Raw genomic sequence first — 23,253 nt, 5'->3', positions numbered from 1 at the left:
ATGTGTTATCTGATGGGCGGTGTGGGGCAACGGAGACGAGCGTCGACTGTTGTCAGCCATTTTACTTCGGGGTTGTTTGATAAATAGAGCATGTACTTTGAGATAACTACATGTAGGAAATGCATTTGGCAACTAAATTTAGCTGTTTAATATTGTTTCATAGTTATTCAACCCAGAACATTGCATCAGGGATTGGGACACCCCACGCAATTAAGGCAGTGGCGTCATAACCAGAGTTGATTATAATGGTGAAAATCGGTCAAAAGGATTGCAAAGCACCCTAACAATTAAACATATTAGCGAAAGAGAGCTGTCAAGTAAACGCTCCGTGCGTTTGTCCATAGCCTGGCGTATGATCTTGTGAGTTGTGTAATTGAGAAATTAGGACAACAATATTCCATTCGTGTGGAAAAAAGAACCGTCGCACATTCTCGCGCCGCAGCGACCATTGCGTTCTCGGATTGGTCCGTTTTGAAAAAGGCGGGACGCAAGCGAGTGCTGTGATTGGGGGAGTCTTGCTGCCACTCGAAGAAGTTACCACGGCGACGGGTAGCTAGCACCTTGTTAAAAGCTCACTTTAGCCAGTCAGTCGGTGGATTCATTGGGAGCCAACCGCATGTAAGGGAAAGAGCTCCTCCGTTAGCGGGTGAATGGACGGGCCCACTTTCAGCTTTCACCTCGTAGATATTGACCGAGTGAGTACTTTTAGTTGTCTTTTTTGGGGTCGAAGCAAATGCGGAGGAGGAGGAGGCGAGCGTCCACCGCGCGGCTCGCTCCTGCCAGGAATGTTTACGTAGGGGAGAAAACACAACTCGTTTCATTTTCAGCTTCGTTGGTGATAATTCAAGGCGAAACGGCGTGCTAGTAAGGAGGTTCACGCGAGGACATTTGGGAGAGTTCGTTGTTAATGTTGTGTTGGACTAGTTGGATGTTTTCAGGTGGGAGTTGCGTCCCACGCATGCGCAAATGTACCTACGCCAAACAAGGTTTCCAAACGGCGGGTTACGGGGCTTTTTTTTTCAGAGGGGGCACCTAATTGCCTAAGTAAAAATGGTAAATTTTACATTTTGCATTTATTAATTCTTAACACTTTAGGGCAGGTTAGTATTTTTAGCTGTTTAAAAACTCAACCCATCACATTTGGCGTGAAATGTATCTTGACGCCAGGTGTCTATTCTAATTCTCATATTTCGATTATTAATCGTTGTATTTTTTTATTGTTCATCTTCTCTATTCAAACGAATAAGTACAATTATAAACCAATAAAGGTACATTCATTTTTCCAGACCACTTTTCTCAATGGTTACGGGCAATAAACATGAGAATGAAAATGAATTAATACTATTTTCGTGTAACAGCCGTTTGAAAGTATTTATTTTGATTAATTTCACTGTTCAATTTATTGCCGGTCATTTATCTTGTAAAATGTGACAAAAATCATGTAAAATGCAAAAGGTTTCATGTAAATATGTTAAAGGATTTATTTTAAAAAAAATGCTAAAGGTTTCATGTAAAAAAGATGCTAAAGGCTTCATGTAAAAAAAATGCTAAAGACTTCATGTAAAAAAAAAAAAAAAAAAAAGCAATAACTTTTGCTTAAAACGGCAATAGCTTTCTTGTAAAATCATTTTCTATTAAAAATGGGGGGAAAAATCAAGTTAAAATGATAACCTGTATGGTAAACACGCTAGCTATCATCCAAAAGCTAAGGCACTGACAATTATTCTACAAAATTGCAGTTTAACAGAACAGTTAAAACGTTTGACATGATAGTTATCACAATTTAACATTTGTTATTACAGTAATTTGTGTTTGAGGTTGATTTATTTAATAAAGGGACTTCGTATTCATAAACATATAATAATAATAACAATAATCGGACATAGGCTTTGTCCAGCTGCGTATGACGAAATTGCACCCGTGCGTGCTGCCATCTTGGATCAAATCCTTTCATATACATGTAAATATCAAAGGTAGATGTTAAAAATGCAATATAAATTGGCAAATAGGCAATAGTAAGGAAGAAGTGGGAAAAAACAGGATCAAAAGACTAGAAAGCAACAAAGAAACAATTAGACATGCACAAATGGCATAGGTTTATAATGTGGTCATAAGAAAAATACATATTTTTTTGCATTGTAACTGGATTTTTTTTTTTTTTTTTTTTTTTAAAGAAAAGCTCTCATTAATCTAATATTTTTCTGTGTCTATGTTTTCACTGTTGCTGCTGCAACAAAGTGATTTTCCCAAGTACAGGATGAATAAAGTTTAATCAAATTTAATCTAAGAAAATGGCAAAAAGGTGCGCCTTTTGCCGTGTTCACCTCGGGGAATTTTGCATTGGCTCCGTGAAGGGAGAAGATTAAAACTAGTGTATATTTTCAGCTCCCTGCACAGACTTGGCGTTCTCCTCACCACGCATGAGTCACTCGCTTGCTAGCGAAAGCGCCGAGAACCCGCGCAATCATCCGTGCCGCTCTTCCGGCCCCGGAGAAAGGCGGGACCGCCTCGTGTTGATTAATCGTCCGTACGCATCGGCGGTGGCGTTCCTCAGGTGTTTTGTGGGGGTCCGGGCTGTTTAATTTGGCACAAAAAGCAATGGGAGAAAAACTATGAGGTGCCGAGAGATTTGCCTGATTAAAAATGAGTGCCTCAAGACATGTTTTGACTCCATATCAATGAGGGTGATGTTTTTTTTGTTGTTGTTTGGTAGGTGACGGCCATGCGGCGAGGGCTGCGGCACTTGACGGGAGCCCGCGGCTGGCCACGCCCCCTCCTGCCCGAGCGCCATGAGGCTTTGACTCCGTGAAGAGGCGTGACAGCGGCGATGTCATGAATAAATTTGAGGTCCTTGGGATCGTGGGTGAAGGTGAGTTGCGGCCCTGAGGGATTCGGATTCAGTGTTTTATTGATCAAATGCATATTTAGTTTCAATTGTTTTGGCCATCTTTAGCTATTCTGTGGAATTCAAGTTTGCGTCCCACTGTGATAACCAATCGTGATGTCCCGATACTGACTTTTTGACATCCGATCCAATACGATATGGTTTGCCGATGCCGAACTAATGCCCATATTTTTAAACCAGTAAATATAATGAAAAATAGTTTAGATTGGATTTAGATTTGGATTAGTGTTAGATTTAGATTTGATTAGGATTTGATTTTGATTTGATTTTGATTAGATCTTGATTTGATTTTGATTAGATCTTGATTTGATTTTGATTAGATTTTGATTAGATCTTGATTAGATTTGGAGTCGATCTTGATTAAATTTAGAGTCGATCTTGATTAAATTTAGAGTCGATCTTGATTAAATTTAGAGTCGATCTTGATTAGATTTAGAGTCGATTTGGGTTTGATTAGATTTAGAGTCGATTTGAGTTTGATTAGATTTAGTCGATTTAGGTTTGATTAGATTTAGAGTCGATTTGGGTTTGATTAGATTTAGAGTCGATTTGGGTTTGATTAGATTTAGAGTCGATTTGGGTTTGATTAGATTTAGAGTCGATTTGGGTTTGATTAGATTCAGTCAATTTGGATTTGATTTAGATTTAGATTCGAATTTGGATTTAGTTTGGATTAGGAAAAAAAAGAAAAATGAAAGCATTTAATCCTGTATGAATAAGATACAAAGTCAGCCCGAACACCCCCCAACGGCCGGGATCGGACCCCAAGTGGGCTGCTTTCGGCCTGTGGGCCCTATTTTTGAGACCAATGCTCAAGAAATGTAGTATTTTTGCCTAGTGGATTGATTGACAGCAGTCAATAGCAAAGCAAAAATCACAATAATAATGAAAACACGCAAGTTCTGCTTCGGATTCGATCTCGTGACCAAATCGGATACCGTCACAAAATCGGTTGTCAATTGAAAAGGTTTTTAAGTCAAAAATCAACCCCAGAAATAAAAGAATGTGGGAAATCTGCGTAATTTCACTCAACAGAAAGTGTTGTTAGGGTGAATTTCAAGGCAATCATGTCAACGACATGAACGCCATCGTGCCCCACGTTCTCATAGATTTTTCCTCCGCGAACTTAAGGTCAGTCAATAGTTGTCGATGGCTCACGTGGACATTCCACGTGCGCGCTTTTAGCGTTTATGTAATTAAGCAGTTTGTGTCAACCCACGGGAGACGAGGACGACAACGACATTTCATTTGTCATTTGGCGCGTCTTTGCACGCTCAAACCGACCATCAAGCCTTTACGACACCGTCCATCTGCTGAGATTCAAAATGGCTGCTTTCAAAAATGACTGACTTGCCAAATTTGTCCTTGAAATTCATTTGTGCGTCCTTTTGAATTAAAAAAAAAACATGAATTACATATTCCGCACTTTTTTCATAGTTTAGCTGGACTGTTTTTATTCTCTCTGATCACTAAATATCCATTTTATTCAATAAATATGAAGATTCCATTTCCTTTTGCATCATTTTCCGACATTTTGGAGACCATTTCCCATCCAAATAGACCAATATTAGCTTTCTGACATCAATCTTTGTTTATTATGAATATTATTCTTGACAAATGACATTTTTTAGAGTTTTTAAATACCCCAAAACGTCCAATCCAGCATTCAGACGCATTCATTTTTTTTGTTTACATTCAAACGACTGTTTTGCAGAAGGTGATTATTTCTCCAAAATGGCGGCACCGAAAGAACTCTAAACATTATTTTTAATATCTATAGTGCATGATGCTAACTTCAAACCGTTTTTAGGGCATCCGGTCCATTTTTGATATTTCAAATGTTGTTTTATTTTCCGCAAAAATTACCATATTTTCTCACATATTTGTAAAAAAGTTTTTTTTAAATGACTAAGGGTACGGCTTATATGTGCACAAATTAGACATAAAATGCGTCCGATACGATCATTTATTTCAAAATCGAGAAAAGATAAACGGATAAAAACCTTAAACAAAATCTAGTTGTGGTAATTTATGGTAATCGTGAGCAGGCGGGGTCACATGACTCAACGTCGCCCCCTATTTTGTTCAGCCGACATTTCTCTGGGAGGCAATTTCACAGTGAAGGTGGTACCTATTGTTGCGGGCAGCCAGTGTTGGCGCCGGTGTTGTTGTCATGCCAACACGGAGTGCCAAAAAGAAAGCAATAAATCCAAATCTCATCAAAGTGCCAGCCTTTCCACCATGACGCGGCAAAAGCACACAGCGCTCGCACGTTTTTTTCTGGGAAAGGAAAAAGAGAGCGGTCTCCTTTCTAATCGGTTGTTTGGCGACCTATTTTGCGTCCAATCTTTTTGAACTGGGGCGTCCGTTCGTTTGTCTCCCGGCAGACAGAAATAGACGTCGAATCTGTTGAGCAATACAAATGGGTTCATTTGCTGCCAACCTCCCTGTACAAATTGATTGGACATCACTCGTAACAAGCGTAATTTTTATCTGCATATGTCTAAATATGTATATATATCTAAAATTTAACGTAATAAAATATTTTGTCTTTTTACTTTAATATAAAAAGTATTTTCTTTATTTTTCATGAATAATTATATTTTAAAAAATTCAAACAAATAGAGAAAAAAGATAAAAAATCATTTTATTTGTACATTTACATATATATTTTTTATTTTTATATTTTGTAATATGATTTCGTTATGAAAATATTGGTATAATACAATTCAATTGAACCAAATACTTTTGCAATTGTTGGTCTTTTCAGTGTTATTTTTGTAATTTATTGACATAATTTTATGAAAAAACAAAAAAGGGAAACATGGGATATAGTCGTCTTAGTTTATTTTTACATTTTTGTTTTTAATTCATCAAAGAAAAATAACAAACATTCTTTTTTGTTGATTGTAAGTGTCTCAAAAGTATTCAACTTTGTTTTTTGCTTCCAATGCTAATTCGCAGCTATAATGCTAATGCCAAATACTAGCAGGTTAGCGCCTGCCTTCCGTATACAATTGAAGACGATTCAAACATTAAACGATGAATAATGTTGTCATCCCTGAACCAATCCAATGAATTTGCCATGCTTTCACGGTATTTGACCCCATTCTGTTTCCTTCCAGGTGCCTATGGTGTTGTTCTCAAGTGCAGACACAAGGTAAGAAACACCAAAACCGTCAATTCCTACTTACCAACCTTTTTCGTAACTTGAAAATTTCGGAAGTAGCGATGTACTTTATATGGGCCGGGCCGCCACTTTGACACATGTTTTAGACTTTTACCTGTGTGTGGGTGAAAAAATATGCCGTGTTGCATTTTTATGGTTTTTAATCGCTTAATAAGTGGAATTAAAATCATTAATAAGGCTAGCATTTAGCAGAGGTGGACAGCTATGTAAGAGAGAATCTTGAAACATGGATAGTGGTTGTTGTGAGACAGCCAATGAGAGCCCAGTAGAGGGTAACGGGGTTCTCAAGTGAGATTCAATGGATCTGCGACAATATTTTCATAATAAGATAATGTACAGGTGTCAAAGTGGCGGCCTGGGGGCCAAATCTGGCCCGCCGCATCATTTTGCGCGGCCCGAGAAAGTAAATCATGAGTGCTGACGTTCGGTTTTAGGATCAAATTCAAATATAGAGTATAGATGTATATTTAATTTCCTGATTTTCCCCCTTTTTAAAATCAATCATTGCTATTTTTAATCTTTTTTTTTCTTTTGTGTTTTTAGTTCAAAGTGTATTTTGTAAGATCTAAAAATAAATATATAGATATTTTCCGTTTTCCACTTTAATATTGAACATCATTAAAAAAATATATTTAGTTTCCATTTGAAATGAAAAACATGATTAAAAGAAATTTTCCATTACTAAGAAAAAAAGCTCAAATAAACATTGCTTTAGATCTAGAAAAACGGACTATTTAGGGCTTTTGATCCCGTTCTTTTAATCCAATTTAAAAAAAAAAAAAAAAACAATCTAAATATTATATCTAAAATGGTCCGGCCCACATGAAATAGAGTTGACGTTAATGCGGCCCGCGAACCAACCCGAGTCCAACACCCCTAAGATAACGGATAAGGAAATAGATTTACTTTTGCGGCGGATTTCGTAACTCGACTAAATCATTTGCATAAATTTGTAACCTGAAAATTTCATACCTAGAGGCATTCGTAATTAGAGGTATGACTGTATAATAATAATTGTCGACATTTTTTTTTCTTTGGGCGCACTCCAGCATCGGAAAGCAAACGCGAACGGCAACACTGCGCTCTCGCTCGGCGGGAAACTCGCTAATAGACGTCGGCCGCGGTTGAATTCGCGGCTCGACGCAGCGTGCGCCCAAACCCTGGCCGCGGCTCAAAATGGACCGCCGCCATCTGGAAGCGGCGGCGCGGCGAGATGAATGGGCCCGTACGTAGCTACCCTCCAGGAGGCGGAGCCAAATGCCGCTCGATGGGTCGCAGCTGCTGTTCGTCCGCGAATTACAAAATTACAATACGAACGAAGCGGAAATGGACGGAAATAGAACGCAATTACGCGGGGTGGCGACGGCGCCGTCGTTCACGCCAGCTAGCGCTAACCATTAAAAAGCTAGCGCTTGTACAGAGTTTTATTGTTATCGTGTTTATTGCGAGTGGGCTCGGTTCCACGCACCAGCTGCTGTTTTATTGTTTATTTTAAGACCCGAACAAATCCCACCGACATCCCGTCGGAATTCGGCGAGAGATTGTTTACTACGGGCGGCGTAAAAGATTAGTGGAAATAATCCCGACTGGGTTACGTCGTGAGAAATATTTGGGAATGTTTCCAAGGCGGAAGTGTTTAAATCAGGGGTGTCAAAGTGGCGGTCCGGGGGCCGAATTTGGCCCGCCGCATCATTTTGTGCGGCCCGAGAAACCATCTGTTTTAGGATCAAATTCAAATTATTAAAGATGTATATTATATTGCCTGATTTTTTCCCCTTTTAAAATCAATAATAGAAGTTTTTTTAAATCCCTTTTTATCCTGTGTTTTTAGTTTAAAAATAATTTTGGAAAATATAAAAATAAATATACAAATATTTTCTGTTTTCCGCTTTCATTTTGAACATCATAAAAACATGTTTTCCCTTACCAAGAAAAAAAATCATAAACAGTTTTAGATCTATGAAAAACTGAATATTTAGGGCTTTTGATCCAGTTTTTTTAATCCTATTCAAAAAAAAAAATAAAACAATAAAAAAAAGCTAAATATTTTGTCTAAAAACCAACCCGAGTTTGACACCCTTGCTTTTAAATAAAAATAAAATAAAATAAAAAATACCTAAAACAAACTCTTGGCATGGCCCGGTGACCTAGTGGTTAGCAACTCGGCCTCTACAGTCTGGGGTTGAGGGTTCGATCCCAGGTGGGTCATCACTGTGTGTAATATGCATGTTATCCCTGGGCTTGTGTGGGTTTTCTCTGGGTACTCTGCTTTCCTCCCACATCCCAAAAAGATGGTAGCAAGCTAAGCTAATTGTATGCTAAACTGTCTTTAGCTATGAGTGATTGGTTCTTTGTGCGATTGTCTGGCCACCAATTCGGGGTGTTCCCAACTTAGCTGGGATGGGATCCAGCACCCCCGCGACCCATGTGATGTCCCCATCGCATATTTTCGGTGTGGCGATACTTACTCCTGGTTGCAAATAAATTAGTTTTAAATGTTTGGTTCTCAGGAACAAAGTTGTCTGAAGAGAGAATTTTCATTTTCTTGACTTACATTTTATTTATTTATTTTTCATTTTTTGTGGGACATCTCCAATAAAACTTGCCATTTGCGCTCCATCCAAGTCAAGGTGACCTCCTTAAATCCCTCCTTTTTTTGGCTGGCCCACTTTTTTTCTAGCCAGCCTACATAAATCATCTTTCAAAAAGGCCAGCGGACGGATACGGAACATTTTTTTTTCCGCTCGACAGCCGTCGTTTGCTAAGAAACGACTTACGCAAGCAAGCAAGCAAGCGCGAGCGCTCCAAAAATAAGATGTTGCCGCTGACTCACTCGTCTTCCAAAAGCACTAAATGGATTCTTTGACGGTTAGAACATCTTTTCATTGACACTTTCAACGTATTCGCAGGAGATTAACCGAATGGGCGCCTGCCAAACCAGTGTTTGCGACATGACCGTTTGCTTTTTGGGGGTCTTCGAAGTCCAAAAAGCTCAAATTTCAGAGAAATTTTGAATATTTTTTCAGGGCCAAGTGATGGTTTAATTCTATCGTAAAGCAGAGAAATGATGTCATCGGTATTCTTGTATGACCGTAATCATGTTTAATACATATCATTGTTTTACATGGTAAAATTATTCTCCTAATTGATTTATTACATATGTAATCTGACCGTGGAACGAATTTGAGAATTTACATATAAAGTACACTTCTACTTAGGAAATTTTAAAGATCTGAAAAAGTTCTGGAACCAATTACAGTAATCCCTCGAATATCGCTGCTTCAATTTACGCGGTTTCACGACATCACAGATTTTTTTTCTGGGGAATTTTAATTTTATTTTTATTTTTTGAATTCATAAAAATGTGAAAATCCACGCTGAAATCCGCAAGCGTAAGCCACGCCCTGTCTACCACTTGCTACTAGGACTCGGCACTGAAGTAAGAAAAAAAAATAAAAAAATATATATATATATATATATATATTTAAATTGGAGTGACTCTATTCAAAAAAAATATATAATATTTTTAAATAGGAGTGACCCTATTTAAAAATGTATATATTTTATTTTTTTTAAATAGAAGTGACCCTTTTAAAAAATATATATATATTTTTTAAATAGGAGTCACCCTATTTAAAAAAATATTAATATTTTTTTTAAATAGGAGTGACGCTATTTAAAAAATATATATATATTTCATTTTTTAAATAGTGACCCTATTTTATTTTTTATTTTTTTTAAATAGGAGGATATATATATATATATATATATATATATATATATATATATATATATCAATAGGGTCACTCCTATTTAAAAAAATAAAATATATATATATATTTTTTAAATAGCGTCACTCCTATTTAAAAAAATATATATATATTTTAAAAGGCTCACTCCTATTTAAAAAAAAATATATATGTATTTTTTAAATAGGGTCATATAGCGGTATATGTCTGGTCTAAATTACCCGCGATAATCGAGGGATTACTGCAATTTCATAACTAGAGGTTCGACTGTACTTAACTTGTCCACCTGCGAGGGGGCGTGGCTCCATTTTGCCCTGAAAAACAAAACGGTTGAGAGTTGAAGCGCTGTCAATGTTTCACAAGTGTGTACACAAACTGGCAATCCCATTCCGTGTGCATTCCTGTGCTTAAATCAATAGCTGTTACGTATTTATACACTTTACTAACCACACGAGATGGAGTGGGCTCCCCCGCCCCCCCGCCAACCCATCGGAGTTTGACGCCCCCGATTTCCAGCCTGTTGCGATTTCACGGTTCATTTTGCGTATGGTGTCTCCTTCGCCACGTTGCTTGCTGTTAGCGGAGCTCCGAGCGCAAACGCCGGCGGGCCTCGAAATGAGGGCGAGGAAAGCAGGGCGAGGGTCTCGGCTAAAAATGGCGCTGCCCTTCAAGGGATGCTAACCCCCAGGCACAAAATGGAGGACTGACTTCTGATGTACTTTCAAAGATGTCCACGGGTGGCTAAACTTTTCATTGGTGTGCCAGAATATTTTTCCTCACTAGGGTCGCGGGGGGTGCTGGAGCCTATCCCTGCTGACTCCGGGCCAGAGGCGGGGGTGGCCAGCCAATCGCAGCGATTGACACTCACTCAAACCTAGAGGGAATTTTAGACTGCCCAATCAGCTTGTTTTCGGAATGTGGGTGGAAACAGGAATACCCGGAGAAAACCCACGCAGGCTCGGGGAGAAAAAAAAATGCATACTCCACACAGTTGGACCAACCTGGATTTGAACCCAGGTCCTCCACCGTGAGGCCGACATGCTAACCACTCATCCACCGCCCCGCCCCCCCCCCCTCGCCAGTTTTTTTTAAATTTTCATTGGAACTTAACATAAAAACGTTGCTGGTTGATGTACTTTTTTTTGTCTAGAAATCTCACAAATGTGTTTTTGTGTGTGTTTTGCAGGACACCAATGAAATTGTGGCTATCAAGAAATTCAAAGACAGTGAAGGTAAGATTTTTTTTTTAAGTTATACATTTAATAGTGTCCACAATTCTCATACAATTAGCTTAGCATGCATTTTTTTGGGATGTGGGAGGCAATTGGAGTACCCGGAGAAAGCCATTGCAAGCCCAGGGGAAGAACATGCAAACCCCACACATTGAGAACCCACCTGGAATCAAACCCACGACCCCAAAAGCGCAGGGCCGGCGCTCAAACCACTCCCCCACCATATAAATGGATTAAAAGAACTGGATTAAAAGCCCTGAATATTCCGTTTTTTTATAGATCTAAAACAATGTTTATTTGAGCTTTTTTAAATATATTTTTAGATTTTACAAAATGATTTTTGAACTAAAACACAGAAAAAAATGATTAAAAAAATTACAATTATTGATTTAAAAAGGGGAAATCAGGAAATTTAATACACATCTATACTATTTATTTGAATTTGATCCTAAAACAGAAAATCGGCACTCATCATTGACTTTACCGGGCCACACAAAATGATGCAGCAGGCCAGATTTGGCCCCCGGGCCGTCACTTTAACACCTGTGATCTAATACATTTGATTTTCACTTTTTTTTTCCAATTTTTGGGGAGATTCAACTCACTCAGCCCACGTTTTTCCCTCAGAAAATGACGAGGTTAAAGAAACCACCCTGCGGGAGCTCAAAATGCTGCGCACGCTCAAGCAGGAGAACATCGTGGAACTCAAAGAGGCCTTCCGGCGGAGAGGGAAACTCTACCTGGTCTTTGAGTACGTGGAGAAGGTGAGCTCTTTTATTTTTATTTTTTTTCCTCTATGCCATGTGTGAAAGTGGTGGCCCAGGGGCCAAATCTGGCCCCTGGGCCACCACTTTGTGTGGCCCGGGAAATTAAATGATGAGTGCCGACTTTCTGTTTTAGGATCAAATTAAAATGAGTAAAAGAGTATAGATGTATATTACATTTCCTGATTTTCCCCCTTTTTAAATCCATAATTGTAATTTTTTAAATCCATTTTTCTGTGTTTTTAGTAAAAAAAAATCGTTTTGTAAAATCTAAAAATATATTTAAAAAAAAAAGCTCAAATAAACATTGTTTTAGATCTATGAAAAATGGAATATTCGGGGCTTTTAATCCATTTATAAATAAAAATCTAAAAATATCTTAAATGGTCCGGCCCACATGAAATCGAGTTGACGTTAACGCGGCCCGCGAACCAACCCGAGTCTGACAGCCTTGATCTAGTGCACATGTGTCAAAGTGGTGGCCCGGGGGCCAAATCTGGCCCGCCGCATCATTTTGTGCGGCCCGAGGAAGTAAATCATGAGTGCCGACTTTCTGTTTTAGGATCAAATTAAAATGAAGAGTATAGCTGTATATTACATTTCCTGATTTTCCCCCTTTTAAATCAGTCATTGTCATTTTTTAATCCATTTTTTTCTGTGTTTTTAGTTTAAAAATCATTTTGTCAAATCTAAAAATATATTTAAAAAAAAGCTCAAATAAACATTTTTTTTAGATCTATAAAAAACGGAATATTCAGGGATTTGAAATCCAGTTCTTTTAATCCATTTATTAAAAAAAATATCTAAATATTATATCTAAAATAGTCCGGCCCACATGAAATGGAGTTGACATTAGCGCGGACTACGAACCAACCCGAGTTTGACACCCTTGCTCTATGCTCAATAGCTTCTTTCCATCTGAACTTCTCCAGAACATGCTGGAGCTCCTGGAGGAGCTGCCCAACGGCGTGCCCGCGGACAAAGCGCGAAGCTACATCTACCAGCTGATCAAGGCCATCCACTGGTGCCACAAGCATGACATCGTCCACCGAGGTAAATTTGGGTCATCTCCAGTCACTGCATTTTTTTTTTTTTTTTTTTTTTTTCGATTCCGACACTTTCCGAGGAAGAGCGGCGAGCCAGATGGCGCTGGGCTGTCCAAATGGCCGCCGGGATCTCCCCACGTTCGCATTCCGCGCCGCGGGTTTGTCCTTGATGAATAAGTCAAGAGTTTTTTTTTTTCCCGCGGCGCAATCTGTCAACGTTCATGTTTTTTTCATTTGAGCCTTTTAGCCGAGGACGTTTGGACACGTCCCCCGCGTGACGCGTCTTCTCGGCTTTTTTTTTCAGACATCAAGCCGGAAAACCTGCTCATCAGCTCCGACGACGTCCTCAAGTTGTGCGATTTCGGTGAGCCGCCGTCCAATCGGAATGTCAATTTAGGTGCCGTCTTGGATCCGGATGAAACGGTCAGATTTTGCTAGCCAACCTATATCTGATCCATTAGAGCAAGGGTGTCAAACTCGGGTTTGTTCGCAGGCCGCAATAACATCAACTCGATTTCATGTGGGCCGAACCATTTTAGATATATTTAGTTTTTTTTTTTTTAATTGGATTCTAAGAACTGGATCAAAAGCCCTAAATATTCAGTTTTTTATAGATATAAAACTTTTTATTTGAACTTTTTTTTTCTTAGTAAGCAAAACCATCTAATAATCATTTGTTTTTCATTTCAAATGGAAACAATTAAAAAAAAAATATATTCAATATTAAAGTGGAAAACCGAAAATATTTTTATATATTTATTTTTTAGATTTGGCAAAATGCTTTTTGACCTAATGAACACCAAAAGAAAAAAATGCAATTATTGATTTAAAAAGGGGAAAATCAGGAAATATAATATACATCTATAATCTTCATTTGAATTTGGTCCTAAAACAGAAAGTTGGCACTCATGATTGACTTTCCCGGGCCGCACAAACTGATGTGGCGGGCCAGATTTGGCCCCCAAGCCGCCACTTTGACACCTGTGTTTGAGAGTATATCACTGGCCACTAGGGCGGCACTGTCTACCTTATAATAGTACAAAGGGGGTTATAAAAGTTCAAATATTAAATACACAACATAAAAACACAATCGATTGATTATCGCATCTTCACTTGTCATAAATTCAGTACTACACACTTTTTTCCCACTTAAGTATTTAAAAACAAAATCTATTTTTTTAAGTAAAAATGTGAAAATCCACACTCGTAAGCAGAATTATGATGAATTATCTTTTTTTCTAATAGGGGTGACCCTACTTTGCGAATTATTTGATTATCACGGTCTACATTATGCGCGATATTCAAGGGATTATTGTATTCACTTATTACGACATGTCTCGGAACCAATTAACCACCATAAACGAGTTATTACTGTAAATCTTGGATGCATATTTAGGTGTTTTTTGGACTATAAGTTGCACGCCATGTGCGGTGGGCTTTCTTTATCTGGAGCTGGCTCGCCGTACGCCTCAGTTTGCGAATCGCCTCGCAGCGCGGCAGGCTAAGATGGAGCTCATGGCCAATCTGGCAACCGAACGAGAGGGGATAGGCGATGGAAAACATCATGCGGGCAATCTGTTGCCAGATTTCGGTTGCCAGAGATGGGGGGGAAGGGGGTGGGGGGCGTTGGCCACGGAAGATATGCTATGTATAGGCTAAGGACATGCTAATTCTGCATGCTCGTATCGTCAATTTCTCTTTTTCCAGCAAAAATTTGACACCCAACTCCTTTTTTAAACTGATTTTTTTTAAATTTATCATTATTTTGTAGTTATTATGAAAGGGAAAAGATTAAAAATATATTTTATATTCATGTTTTAAATTTAATTAAAAATGTATTGTATTCTAATAAATAGTATAAAATACATTTTGACATCTAACTCATTTTTTTAATTGACATTTTGAAAAATTATTTTGAAATAAAAAATGTTAAATTATATATTTTAAAAATACCTTTTTTTAAAGAAATGTTACGTTTTTTATTTGATTAAAAATGTATTGTATTCCTAATAAATCATGATATAAATAGGTCAAATATGAGTTACAAATGAACTGGCAACCTTGTTAAAATGGATAAGTGTTTAATTAATGAAATGACAGGCTAGCAATGGTTTAAATTTTTATTCATTTGTAAATGTTAAATTGAACAAATAAAACGTATTTGAAAAAAACTTTACTTGTCAAATAAACACAAAAAAAATAATCATGACAAAGAATAGGCACCGTTCATTTTCTGAATGAGGTCGCGGGGGTGCTGGAGCCTATCCCAGCTAACTATACACACGAGGCAGGGGACATTCTGAATCGATGCCCGACCAATCGTGGTGAATGAATGAATGGAAATCATTTTAAAAAAATTATTGCGGCAAAGCACTTAATTATCCAGCAATTCTCTCCTACGACCTATTCTGGAACGTTCCCACATTCCTAGCCTCCTCCATCCCCCTTGCGAAAAGACGTAAAAGCACATCTCCAATCGCCGAAACGTAATGGTGGCTCAGGCTTTTATTTCCCCCATGGTTTGACCCATTTTATCCTTTTAATGAGGACGCAATGTCCCGGCCCGGTCACCACTGTCTGTCCATCCGTCTATCTGTCCCTTATCCGGGCTTCTCTCGACAGGCTTCGCTCGGAATCTCTCGGAGGGAACGGACGCCAACTACACGGAGTACGTGGCCACCAGGTGGTACCGCTCGCCGGAACTCCTTCTCGGGCAAGTAACTCTTCACATTTGACTTACTAGTCAGTCATTTTCTCAACCGCTTATCCTCACCAAGCTGGCGTGCCATTATTTTGAAAGTGACGCGCTCACTTCCTTTTCAATGACACGTCATCGCTTGTTTCAAGCTGTGTCGACGTGCGTTAGCTAAAACCAAAACGAAGTAAAAGTTGATTTGCTCTTTGGGTTTTTTATTTAAATGAACGTCAAGGGTCTCAAAGTTGTTTTAATTATGGCGTGATGCAATTAATCTCTAAAAATGTTGATAATTTTGCTCATTTTTTTAACTAGCTGGCTAAAACGCAATCTAATGCTATTAGCTTGGGCTATGTTAGCCTCAAAAGCCCCCCCAAAATCTTTCTTGAAAGATTCTTCTCTAAAAGACGCATTAACAGATTTCTGGTGACCTCTGGTCCCTCAACAACGCAAACAATTTCAAAAAAAAATTATGTTGCTAACTTTGCTCATGTATTAACTAGCTGCTAAAACACAATCTAATGCTATTAGCTTGGGCTACGTTAGCCCCAAAAGCCCCCCAAAAATTCTTCTCTCTGGAAAATTCTTCTCTAAAAGACACATTAACAGATTTCTGGTGACCTCTGATCCCACAACAACCCAAAAACAAAAAAATAAATAATAATGTTGCTCAATTTTTAAACTTGGTGGCTATAACACAATCTAATGCTATTAGCTTGGACTACGTTAGGCTAAAAAAGCTCCCCAAATATTCTTCTCTAAAAGACAAAAAAATTATATATATATATATATATATATATATATATATATATATATATATATATATATATATATATATATATATATATATATATATATATATATATATATATATATATATATATATATATAAACATTTTTTTAAAAAGTGACCTTTTGACCTTTGGCCATAAATAACATTTCACTCCTATTTTTATTATTTTTTTTGACAATTGTTTCCTTTTTTCAGGGCGCCATACGGCAAGGCGGTGGACATGTGGTCGGTGGGTTGCATCCTGGGCGAGCTTAGCGACGGTCAACCCCTCTTCCCGGGCGAGAGCGAAATCGACCAGCTCTTCACCATCCAAAAAGTCCTGGGGCCCCTCCCCCCCGAGCAGATGAAGCTCTTCTACAGCAACCCTCGCTTTCACGGACTGCGGGTAGGACGAATAAAAACCCATCAAAATCACCCAATCACTGCCATTGATGTCTATAGATGTCCAATCTGTTCTAAGTGTCAGCCAATCCCGGAGTGTCCGTTCCCTGTTGTCCATTTTTCCAGTTCCCCGCTGTAAACCACCCGCAAACGCTGGAGCGCCGGTACCTGGGAATCATGGGCGGGGCCCTGCTGGACCTTCTCAAGGTACTCGCCAAGATCGCATGGAGGCGGCGGACATGCGGGAGCGAAAGGAACTCATTTTTTGGTTTGTTTGGACGCTTTTTTAGAGTCTTCTCCTGCTCAACCCCGCCGAGCGTTTCCTGACGGAGCAGAGCCTCAACCACCACACGTTCCAGACTCTCCGGCTGGTGGAGCGGTCCGGACCCCCCACGCCCACCCCCACGCCGGTGCGCTCCTCCAAGAGGAAGCCCCACCACGGCGACGGCGCCACCACCAGGTCGGTCTTCCGGGAAACCGCCGGCGTTGAGCTTCTCATTACTTTCAATGTGGTTTCCGTTCATGTCTCGACAACTCGGGTTGAACCCGTTTACTGTATTTTCTGGACTACAAAATTGACCTATTTAACTTGTCTGGGCCTGCGATTTGGATATCTTTTATGGTTCTCACTCTGTTGTTTTTTTAGTCCACAGTAATCCCCCCAAAAATTCATATTTTAAAGTAAAAGGTGCCCATTGTCTATATTCATTTATTTTCTGAACCGCTTTAGATTAGATAACTTTATTCTTGCCGTATTTGGGAAATTTCACTGTCACAGTAGCAAGAGGGTGAGAATACAGACACAGGAAAATACATTTAAATAAGGAAATAAATAAATCTCATTTTTTTCATCTACACTATTATCCACACTAGGGTCGCGGGGGGTGCTGGAGGCTATCCCAGCTGACTTGGGGCCAGTGGCAGGGGACACTCTGAATTGGTAGCCAGCCAATCGCAGGCCACAGTAAGACAAACAACCAATCACTCGTAGCTAGGGGCAATTTACAGTGTCCAATCAGTTTACCATGCATGTCTTTGGAATGTGGGAGGAAACTGGAGTACCCGGGGTAAACCCACGCAGGCCCTGGGAGAACATGCAAACTCCACACAGCTGAACCGACGAGTATAATAATCTGTTTGTTCATTGGTTTCCAAATCGGGCCCATCCCGATTACCGTATTTTCCATATTATAAGGTAGCAATATTTTAATTTGCCTGCACTTTAGACTCAAGTGGGACTTAGATATATCTTTTATTTTTTTCACTATAATCGCCAACTTATGTTGTTTTTTAGGGAATAGTAATCCAAAAAAATGTTCATATTTTGGTCTTTTTTTTTTCCTACGTGTGGCTAATCTCGTTTGTCTCCCGACCAATAAGGGGCCACGGCCTGAAGACCTCCGGCGGCCACCGCTCCAGCACGCGCGACTGCTCCAGCCTGCCGCGCCACGACGACCCTCACGGCAACGGCGGCGAGGGCGGCGTTGGCTTCCTCAACGGCAACCTGCCGGCGCCCGTCACCCTGAGCCCCACCCTGCACCCCAAGAACTACGGCGCGCCCATGTTCAACCACGGCGTCGAACTCCCCCACCTGCTGGAGGCCGGCAAGGCCGACTTGGAGGCGGGACCAAAGGCCTCGGACGGCCCCGGGGCCAAGTATCCCAAGCCCAACTTCCGCTCGCAGCAGCACCGCCACTCCTTCGTGGAGGGGAAGACCAGCACCCTCCAGTCGGGGGAGAAGCACGGGCGCCGCGGCGGCGGTGGCGGAGGCGGCTACCCGGAGACCCTCACTCCCAGGTTTTCCTACCTAAACCCGTCCAAGAGCCACGGGACTCTGAGCGACGCCAAATCGGTGGGCAACCTGAACGACGTGCACCTGTACGCCGACGAGCCCACCGCCCGCTACTTCCCCTCTAGCTGCCTGGACCTGACGGCGCCCGGCAGCCCGGCGGTGGTGCGCCGTTCCGACCGACGCGGGAGCACGCGCGCCGAACGCGAGAGCAACACCTTAGACTCCTCCTACCGACGTTCGTCCGCACGCCGCAAGGACTCGCCGGACGGCCCCGACCCGAAGGAGGGCGGCGGTGGCGGCGGCGGGGGGGAGCGGATCCACGCCCACTCCCTGTCGGCGCCCCGCGAGATCTACGCCCAGGGGTACAGCAGCCCCTTCTCGTCCCAGCAGAGGCCGCACCGGCATTCCATGTACGTGCGGCGGGACCACCAGCGGACTCACGGGGGCGACGAGGGGCTGCTGGTCGGACAGGGGGTGCCCACCCGCGCCAGCAGCCTGCAGCTCTTGTCCCCTCAGCTTCAGCACCGGACCCTGCCTCGACACTCGGCCTCCAGGGAGGACGACATGAGCCGGGTAAGTCGCGGCGCTCCATTAAAATCGGAAACCTTAAAAAAAATACAGTAATCCCTCGATTATCGCGTCTTCACTTATCGCTAATTCACTAGTTGGCGATTTTTTTTCCCACTTAATTATTAATTTTGTTTTTTATAGTTCATAAAAATGTGAAAATCCACAAACTCGTAAGCGGAAGCCATTCTTGCTACTAAAGAAAAAAAAGTTTTAAAGATTTTTATTTTTTATAATACAGTGACCCTACTTTGCGATTTTTCGATTATCGCGGTGGCCATGTCTAATCTACATGAACCGCCATATTCGAGGGTTTACTGTACTACAGTGGTACCTCTACTTACAAAATAAATTGCCTCCAGAACTTGTTTTGTAAGTAGAGCAGTACTTTACATGCAAATTCTATCATTTCTATCGAAAAAAGACCAATTCATCCCTTTAGAAAGGATCCAAGTGCCCCAATCTTGTATGAAAGATATGAGACACACGCAAAAAAAGAGAGAACGGGATAAGAAAATGATTAATGTCTTAAAATGAATAACAAGCATGCATTATAACATTGTTTTGTAACCTGAATTTTTTTAATTTAAAGGCATTCGTAAGTAGAGTTATGTACCACTGTATACAATAATAGTTCACAGCTCGGTGGGTTTTTATTTGACCGTATTAACCCGCCCAGACTGGATGTTTACACAAAGCTGGGTTTGTTGTCAACAAAAAAAATACATGAGTAGTATATTGATTTTTATTTTTTTCCACAATCTTGGCTTTTTCAATTTATTTTGCTGCTTTCGTGTGCTGTTGCTTTACATTGACGTGACTTGAAGTTGTGTGGCATGCGCTTCTGCTTTTAATATACAGCCATTGTGTGTGTATACGTTTGTGTGTGTGTGCGTGTGTTCAGAGCGACCCACCCCCCAGCGAGACCACCCCCCACGGCAGAGTCTCCATCAGGGAATCCACCAGGGACAACTTTCACCCGCAGAGGCAAAAAAGCGAGGTCCGACTTTGTTGGTTCTCTCGCAACCAAATGCCGCTCCGCTTGCTTTTTTAATTTTTTTAAAATTTAAATCTCCACATTTTCCGTTCAATATGGCCGCCACATCCAATCCATTCAAAGTTGGACGACGTACAAATGAATGTCATTGAAATTCACAGCCCAACCGAAAGAAAATAGGTTTTGTTTACATTTTAGCGCCACATCGCTACCAGGCGTTGACTCGTTAGCATTTGTGACCCAGGTGGGGTTGTACCACGAAGCCCAGGCCGACGACGGCGGCGGCGGCGCCTCGTCCAAGGAGAACCGCAACATCTACAGCGAGTCCATGCCCCGGAAGGTCGGAAGCTTCTACAGAGGTACGGCTAATCGCATTTCCGTGGATTTTTGGTGTGGCGCGTTGGCTAAAACGCAAGCGTGGATCTCTGTGTTGCTTTTCGTTGAACAGTCCCTTCTCCTCGGCCAGACAACTCCTTCCACGACGGGCGCCCTCAAGGCCGAGGGGCGACGGGGGACGGCAAACGCCAGACCGCCTTCGATCCCTGGTAGGCCGAGTCGCTTGGTTTGACCTCCGCGCCCAACCCCTTGAAAACGTGGACTCTCTTCTCCGAGGACGGGCCCGGACACGGTGGTGCTGAACGCGGTGGAGCCGTCCAAGGAGAAGGAGAAGCAGGGCTTCTTCAGATCCATCAAAAAGAAGAAGAAGAAGCCTCAGATGGTCAGTGGAAACGCCCGCCGCCCGCAAATAAATGTGCTCCACTTACAAAAAGTATGCTAATGGCCAATAAGTTCAATATGTGCCCTTTCGTTCATTCATTTTCTCAACCGTTCTATCCTCATTAGGATCGTGGGGGGTGCTGGAGCTTGTCCCAGCTGACTTCAGCCACCAGGCAGGACACACCCTGAATGGGTAGCAAGCCAATCACAGGGCACGAGGCAACAAACAACCAATCAGTCTTATCTAGGGGCAATTTAAGAATGCTAAATTAGCCTAGCAGGCATGTTTTTGGAATGTGGGAGGAAACCGGAGTACCCGGGCGAAACCCACGCAGGCCCGGGAGAACATGCAAACACTCCAACAGGTGGACTGACCTGGATTTGAACCCAGGACCCTAGAGCTGTGAGGCCGACGCGCTAACCACTCATCCTCCGAACCATGATGTCTCCTTTCATTCATTTTCTGAATCACTTATCCTCACAAGGGTGCTGGAGACTATCCCAGCTGACTTCAGGCACCAGGCAGGGGACACCCTGAATGGGTGGCCAGCCAATCACAGGGCACGAGGAGACAAACAACCATTCACTCTCCCGCTAATACCTATGGGTCATTTCAGAGTGCTAAATTAGCCTAGCATGCATGTTTTTGGAATGTGGGAGGAACCCGGAGTACCCGGGCGAAATCCACGCAGGCAACATGCAAACTCCACACAGGTGGACCGACCTGGATTTGAACCCAGGACCCTAGAGCTGTGAGGCCGACGCGCTAACCACTCATCCGCCGAACCATGATGTCTCCTTTCATTCATTTTCTGAATCCCTTCCCCTCACAAGGGTCGTGAGGGGTGCTGGAGCCTATCCCTAGTTGTCCGAGATGGGGTCAAGCACCACCTGCGACCCTTGTGAGGATAAACATTTCGGAAATTGAATGAAAGAATGAATGTATTCATAAATGTAAACATCCTATCATACACAGAAACATATATATTTTTTTAATTTCCCATAATGCACCCTTTCTCGGCAGGTTCCCAGCGAAGAGGCGGTCCTTCAAAAGACGTCGCGCTCCCACCCGAGCGGTCGCCACCGCAGCCGCGACAAAAGCCGCGATCGCGAGAAGGAGTGGGCCGACAAGATGGCCGACGCGCACTCTCCGGTGCGTACCGTTTGGCCAGCTTTTATTTTGAAAAGCCAAGCTAACGGATTTGCTTTTGTCCGTCCAGAGCCAACCGCTGAAGTCCCTCCGCAAACTCCTGCACCTGTCGTCCTCGTCGTCTTCCAATCACACCACGGCGCCGGACGTGCGCTATCCGCCCGGTCCCGCCCCCCAGGGGGTCTTCTCGGAGGGGCGTGGCCACCCGGGCCTCAACACGCCGCAGTCGAAGAGCCGGCAGCAGGCCTACCCACCACCGCCGCAAGAGCCCGGCTGGCACGGCTCTGGCTCTGGCAACCCGTATCCGGAGCAGATGGGGGTCAAAGGGGCGGGGCAGAACGGCCACGGTGGTTTCGGCCGCCCCTCCCGCTCCCGAATGGCCAATCTCAACGACCTGAAAGAGACGGCCCTGTGAAGGCAAGTCACCCCACTTTGGACTCAAATCATTTCTTATGTTTCTACACGATGCCATGCTATATTATTATTATTATTACCGTATTTTCACGACTATAAGGCGCACCTCATTATAAGGCGCATCCTCAATGAATGACACATTTTTTTCCATATATAATGCACACTGGATTATAAGGCGCCCTGTCTATTTTGGAGAAAATGTAAGACTTTAAGTGTGCCTTATAGTCATGAAAATACAGTATTATTATTATATCATTAATAGAGAACATTCATTTAATATCTGAGTCAATCGAGCTCCACAAAAAACAAATGGAAATAAGTCAAGTCAATTTACAGATACACGTGTTACATATAGCATTCACAAATATAGGAATACACATTTTAGGGCTGCCACAATTGATTATTTTATCTTGGAATAATCACCCATTACTAGTGTTCGCGATTTAAAATATATATATATATATATATATATACATATATACATATATACATATATACATATATACATATATACATATATACATATATACATATATACATATATACATATATACATATATACATATATACATATATACATATATACATATATACATATATACATATATACATATATACATATATACATATATACATATATACATATATACATATATATATATATATATATACATATATACATATATATGTGTATATATATGTGTATATATATGTGTATATATATGTGTGTATATATGTATGTATGTATGTATGTATGTATATGTTTTTTTCAGTTCAAGTTCAATAAAATGAAAATCCACACTGAAACTCGTAAGTGGAAGCCACTCAGCACTGAAGGGAAAAAAAAGTTGTAATAGGGGT

The 23,253-nt window shown here is 41.3% G+C and overlaps 1 protein-coding gene across 1 annotated transcript; it reads left to right on the top strand.

Moving 5' to 3' along the window:
• Nucleotides 1-548: 548 nt before the first annotated feature.
• On the top strand, nt 549-22,863 carry LOC144079178 (cyclin-dependent kinase-like 5). Its single transcript, XM_077607774.1, has 18 exons — nt 549-695; nt 2,714-2,869; nt 6,031-6,065; nt 11,031-11,076; nt 11,704-11,840; nt 12,773-12,893; nt 13,191-13,250; nt 15,509-15,599; nt 16,570-16,759; nt 16,882-16,962; nt 17,046-17,215; nt 18,136-19,120; nt 20,019-20,114; nt 20,356-20,470; nt 20,560-20,656; nt 20,724-20,829; nt 21,853-21,981; nt 22,049-22,863. Exons 2-18 carry the CDS (start codon nt 2,833-2,835, stop codon nt 22,391-22,393), a joined length of 2,841 nt encoding a protein of 946 aa, XP_077463900.1. The 5' UTR covers nt 549-695; nt 2,714-2,832; the 3' UTR covers nt 22,394-22,863.
• Nucleotides 22,864-23,253: the final 390 nt, after the last annotated feature.

Source organism: Stigmatopora argus, chromosome 8 (genome assembly GCF_051989625.1).
Source record: "Stigmatopora argus isolate UIUO_Sarg chromosome 8, RoL_Sarg_1.0, whole genome shotgun sequence".
Classification (NCBI taxonomy): domain Eukaryota; kingdom Metazoa; phylum Chordata; class Actinopteri; order Syngnathiformes; family Syngnathidae; genus Stigmatopora; species Stigmatopora argus.
Note: the sequence above shows the minus strand (reverse complement) of the source record. Positions and strands in the feature narration are given on the sequence as shown.

Excerpts from the sequence above, each read along its gene's own strand:
- LOC144079178 (XM_077607774.1), top strand. The coding sequence starts at position 2,833 with ATGAATAAATTTGAGGTCCTTGGGATCGTGGGTGAAG. Across the intron at positions 13,251-15,508 it reads CCTCAAGTTGTGCGATTTCG|GCTTCGCTCGGAATCTCTCG; the intron begins GTGAGCCGCCGT and ends TTCTCTCGACAG. Across the intron at positions 20,115-20,355 it reads CGCAGAGGCAAAAAAGCGAG|GTGGGGTTGTACCACGAAGC; the intron begins GTCCGACTTTGT and ends TTTGTGACCCAG.